This window comes from Calliphora vicina, chromosome 1, assembly GCF_958450345.1.
Source record: "Calliphora vicina chromosome 1, idCalVici1.1, whole genome shotgun sequence".
NCBI classification, from domain to species: domain Eukaryota; kingdom Metazoa; phylum Arthropoda; class Insecta; order Diptera; family Calliphoridae; genus Calliphora; species Calliphora vicina.
This window is the reverse complement of record NC_088780.1, coordinates 25,486,554-25,492,631: the sequence shown is the minus strand read 5'-3', so window position 1 is coordinate 25,492,631 and position 6,078 is coordinate 25,486,554. Positions and strand designations below refer to the sequence as shown.

The 6,078-nt window shown below is 31.9% G+C and overlaps 1 protein-coding gene across 1 annotated transcript; it reads right to left on the bottom strand.

Annotated features, from left to right (window-relative positions):
* Positions 1–258: 258 nt before the first annotated feature.
* Positions 259–954, bottom strand: LOC135960442 (uncharacterized). Its single transcript, XM_065511773.1, has one exon. The coding sequence runs from the start codon at positions 952–954 to the stop codon at positions 259–261; it is 696 nt and encodes a 231-aa protein (XP_065367845.1).
* Between the last annotated feature and the right edge of the window lie 5,124 nt (positions 955–6,078).

The following is a 6,078-nucleotide window of genomic DNA, read 5'->3' as shown; positions in this document are numbered from 1 at the left end:
CTGGATCGTTATAGATAGCTGAATGTTGAAATCAACTAACCGTAGCCCCCAAATAACCTACATACATGATTCATACATCAAAATATCCGCTATAGAACCGACTCGAGATAATCGGCCTACAAATTTTAAAAGAAAAAAACCAGGAAAACCTCGATGTTTGACATATTCTTGATCTATATCTGGATTACTAAGTCTAATGATACATATTTCAAAGACCTTTGCAACGGCTTATATTATTATTATTAATTCCTTTAGTTCCTATAAGGAACATAGGGCCTCAACAAAAGATTTCCAATCGTTTCTGTTTGATGCTAGGTTCTTGATTTCATTCCAACTTTTTCCTGCTAGCGAAGCCTCTATGTCTAACTGTCTTCTCCAAGTGTGGGCAGGCCGTCCTCTCCTTCTACTACCTTGCGGATTCCAGTCAATGGCTTTGCGGGTTACATCTCCGGGTGGTCTTCGTAATGCGTGGCCTATCCATCGCCATTTCCTTCTCAAAACTTCGGAATGTATTTGCCTTTGATTTGTGACTGTCCAGAGGTGTGTGTTTGATATTCTGTAGGGCCAGTTGTGGAAAACTTGCAAAGTGTTTATGTCTCTAGCCGCCATATTCCACGTTTCACAGCCATAAAGGAGCACAGACTTAACACACGAATTGAAAATTGTTAGCTTAGTGCGGGTGGAGATTGATGGTGATTTCCAAACTGTGCTTAGTTGTCCGAAAGCTTGCCGAGCTCTCATGGTGCGATTTGAGACATCATCAGAAGAGCCTCCAGTCGATGTTATGATGCTACCCAAGTAGCAAAAGTGGTGCACGTCCTGTAGTTGGATGTCTTGGATAGAGAATGGCCGGTAGGATGTTGCATTTACTCGCATTACCTTCGTCTTATTTATATTTACTTTGAGTCCTGCCTTTGCAGCTTCTGTCTCTACCATTTGAAGGCTTTGCACCATGTCAGAGTGACTATGTGTTAGAAGGCATATGTCGTCGGCAAAGTCAAGAGCTGCCAGGCGGCCGCCTAAACCCCATGTTATGCCTCTGTTGTTGCTTATACGGCTTATATAAAGTCCATAGTAAGTCGCACCTACAATGGCTCAAAATCGTGAAAATATTTTTAACAAGAATTTTTTTTCACTAAAAAAAAAATTTTTTTGTCATAAATTTTTTTTCGCTAATAAATTTCAGAAAAAACTAAATTTGGAAAAAAAAATTAAAAAAGAAATTTAAACATTTTATTTTTGCCATACATTTTTTTTTCACTAATAGAAAAAAAATATTCACCTAAAAATGTTAAAATTATTATTTTAAAGTATAATTTGGTGAAGGGTATATAAGATTCGGCACAGCCGAATATATCTCTCTTATTTGTTGTAATTTTTTTTCGCACATTTAATTTTATAAATGCGTAGTTTATAGCCGAATATTCGATTTCGAATTAGGTCAAAAATCGAATAACGAATAACGGAATTGAAATTTAGAAACATCTAATGAATATAATTGATAGAACACAAAAACGTATTTTTTATTGTAAAATTTATAAGCATCGTGTAAAAACTATTCCCCCAAAAAAATTCTCAGTTAAATAGCAATCTAAATTGAACTATAGAGGATATACTGATGTATCAATCATGTATGTAAGTTTTTTTGGAGCTTTGGAATGTTGATTTCAACAGACGTACATAGCTATATCTATAACGATCCAGAATATACATACTCTATGAGGTCGCAAATGATAAATGTAGAAATTACAAACGGAATGGCAATACCCAACCTTACCGTTCATGGTGAAGGGTACAAAAAAAGTTCTTGAATAATTTATACTCCCAGTCCAATTCATCGTCAACTGAAATGTAAATGGTCGTAACTAATTAACAGATGTCGCAAAAAAAAAACAAGATAAATAACCAATATATTTAAATGTATTTATGAGTGTGTATTTTTTAAAAGTACTTTACAGGATTTGTACCATTCAATTCTCTACCCTGAAGTAGTACATATGACATTCTCAGTCAGCCGCTGCGTACCTAACATAATGTTATTTTTTACCTACTACATGAAGTGAATATTGATAAAAATTTAAATGCTCGGAAATACAGCTCGTACTAAAACCTGTGCTACAAAAGTATTGAACTAAATATTCCATTCCAATTCATTTCTTGTTCCAGCAACAAATTATGTTATTACCTGTCTTATACTTTGGTGCCAACTGTGATGCTTTTTTTTAGAGATGGAATATAAAAATAGCTCGATATGACTGTAAATGTAGAATTGTTTAAATTCTTTGAAAAATATATTTGTGAAAATTGCGTAATTTTTAATTGGGTTATTCACACGGTCTGCTATTAGTTATATTGTCATAATATATTATGATGGTTGTTGTTGTGTTTTAAACAAAAAAAACCAGACATAGTTCAAATAGTCTTATTAGTTTAGAACTTTTTTGTTTGAAACATAACAAAAAAAATTTTAAACTATCATAATATATTAGGACATTATTATAATATGACCAAATAGTAGACCGTGTGAATACCCCAAATAAGTTTTTAAATTATTAATTTTACTGTTTTATAGCATAAAAATATGTTCGATTTTACAATTATTTTTTGTTGATGTCACTGGAGGTACCGTGAAATAACTCCCAAATGAAATAACTCCCCACGAAAAGATGAAATAACACCCAACAAATTTTTCATACAACTTAGGACTTATTTCATTATGAAACAACTCCTAACGCATAGGGAGTTATTTCATAATTTTTTGTTGCGATTTATTTCATAATGCAATAACTCCCAATGAAACAACTCCCAATGAAATTTTTGTTGGGTTTTATTTTATTTTGGGAATTAGGTGTTATTTCACTGTATTGGGAGTTATTTCATTTTCATTTGCAAAAGCAGAACCCATAAATATCAAAAACTGGCTTCACTCAGAAAAGTTTTTTGCATTGCCGTCCTTCGGCCGGGCGCAAAGGAGTAAAACTTTGCGCTACGCTATAGGCCCGCAATGCAAAAAATGTTTGGTAAGCGAAGAGTAATTTCACTTTTTTAGTTCCTTTTATTAAATTACATAAATAAATTGCTTCGGGTTGGGAATTATTTAATTTCTATTGGGATTTATTTCATTGGGAGTTATTTCGCTTTTTTGGGACTAATATTTTTAAAATTATGAAATCGCCGATTATTGGGAGTAATTTCATTTTACCCTTTGGTAGTTATTTCATTTTTCAAGTTTGGGAATTATTTCATTGGGAGTTATTTCATTTGGGAGCTATTTCACGGTACCGTCACTGGAGTTGTATTCAAAAGGCTATCAGGAAAATTTTGCAAAAATTTGTTAAATAACAGAAATTTTAATTTCTAAAATTTTAGATATTTTCCAAGATTGATCAACTTTACTTTATGCACAGCACTCCCGATCTTTACCAAATTTGTATATCCACCACCAAAAAAATAGGGGGATATTAGGGGATTTTGTCATTCCGTCTGTAACTAATCGAAATATTGGTTCAACACGCTACGCTCTATCTTAGATTTTCTCAAAAATGAGATTTTGATGGCAAAATAATTTTGACGCAGTTCAAAATGTACATTTCTGATACTTTGGTTTATAAATAGAACTAACACTAGTTCCTATATGAACTACGTTTGAGCAACAAGTATTTTACCCAATAGTACCAATCAATACTACATATTTGTATTTTTTGATAAACAGAACAAAAAGTAAGTGATCTTATAATTTTGACAGTCACCTTTGTAATGGCTAATAGCTAAATTATGTATCCACAAATGAACAAAATAATTTGAACATTTAACAAGTTTTGAATCAAAATATGTATATGAATAACTTTGTTCTGACTTATCTCTTTACATATTTTGTACCCTATAAATTTAAATTCATGAATGTAGGAATGTGAAATTTACCTGTACCGCAATTCTGTAATTTTTTAACGACAAAATTTTGTCGTTAAGTAGTCAATAATCGTTAGTTAACGATAATTCTCGTTAAAAGCTATTCTGTTGAAAATTTTACCGATTTTTTTCGGTAAAAATTGTCGGTAGTTAACGATAAACTTCTATAAGCTAACGATTAGAAAAAAGGTCTCGTTACTTCACTGTAATAGAAAATATAAAACTTGCCAAATCCGGTGAATTAGATAAATGTTTTTGTACAAAATGCACAAAAATCGGTGCCCATGTTGAGATTTAAATTTAGATTTTCACATACAATTTCTCATTACATTTGCGAGCGTTAATGTGAAATCTGGTTTCACTAAATCACAGAAGTCATTGAAAATTACGACACATTTAAAGATTACCTATCTTCTTATCCTTAAATTTCAAAAATGAACCTAGGCATAAACAAACTCGAGGGTGAGATTTTTGAATGTAATATTTATCCTTAGGCACAAACCGGCTTATTTAATTTTATTTTCCACCATTCACCCAAGCACTGGTGCATTATATATCTGTACATATGTATGTATTCTTCCGACTACGAATAAATAAATTACTATTGAGATTTTTTGTTTCGTTTCGTTTTCAAATTGTTCCCCGTGTGTTAATAAACCAACACTGTTATTTGTTGTCTAGCTGGCTAACAGTGTGACCATATTTGCATTTTTTCGAGCTAAAATTAGCTTTATTTTTGCTGATTTAGCTTGAAATATTCTATTTAGTTTTTAGTCCTTATTTTAGGTCTTGTTAAAAATGCGTTTAGCTTTTCCCGTTCCTGTATTTGCAAAAAAAACGTTGGCTTAAAGATGTATCTAGATTTTTTTCAATATCTCGTTTTCAATATATTCTGCCCGCTATCAAATACACCTCAAACACACCACCTATGAGCTATGGTTATAAATAATGGATTTTATACTTAAAAATTACCTAACTGAATTACCCCCATTTCCTCAATATCTGGTTATCGTTTTTCGTAACGATAAACCTCCAATTAACATTTTATTATATGAGAACTGTCAGTTTATCGTCACGATAAAAAATAATCAGAGATTGAGAAACTGAAGATAGAAGATAAACGAATTGAAATTTTAATTTTCCAGTATTTGTTTAACATGAAACAAGTTTTTAAAATGCAGTAAATATTTGCAAAGGGAATTCGAATGCAAATTTTGCATTAATATGACATTGGCACACGACTCGGGATTAAAAAACAATATTAAAACCACCATTGTCTGAAGTCTATATATTACCTTTTGTACGTAAAACATGAATTATTACCTTGGTTTATTCCAAAGGTTATACAAAAATGAATTCTTTAATTCAATATTCAAAATCAAATTAAATTTTATCTCTTAACCATTCTATTAAAGAATTAATACCATACTTCAAAAGTATTGAATTCATTGCTTTGAGAATACATTATTTAAAGAATTAATTCCTTATGGAATTATTGTTGTCTGTAATTCAAATCCATTACATTTGTTTAAAGAGTGAGACGAACAACTATTTCGAAGAGCACCGAACACTTACATCAAAAATCAGCTCGTAAAGTTCTCTGATAATTTTGTGCGCAGGCCAAAGCTGAAGTCGTATAAAGTTCAGAAAGTTCCAGATCTAAATGCGTTAAAGAACTTAGAAACAAAAGATCGACCGAAAAAGTTGAGCTCAAATTTTATAAAAAAAATCCACCTGTGTGATGGACCGACCGACTTTTCACAACTTTCGGGTCCAGATTTTTATGTGGCTGATGGACGAGTTAATGTTCCATGATGTTTTTTGTGTGGTAAGCCATTTGTCGTTGTGGCAAAAGAAGCCAATCCATTTGTGATAAACACAGAAATATATATTACGGAGTGTCTACAAAAACGACTTTTACCTTTCTTAATTAAAACAGCATCATGCCACTATGGAAAAAGGCCCCTGAGTGGTAAGTATTCAAACAATAATGTCAATTTTGTACCACAGAAGACAAATCCACCAGAACAGAAGACTGTCCAGAACTTCGGCCTGTGGAAAAGTATTGGTTTTTTGTAAAAAAAAAAAATTAAAGAACACAGGAAAAGGACATGTGCGATTTTAAGCGTAAACATATTCCTAAACTTCAATTATCTTGAGAAACCCTCA

Bases quoted from the DNA above. Each gene is read 5' to 3' on its own strand.
- LOC135960442 (XM_065511773.1), bottom strand. From the start codon at position 954: ATGGTGCAAAGCCTTCAAATGGTAGAGACAGAAGCTGCAAAGGCAGGA.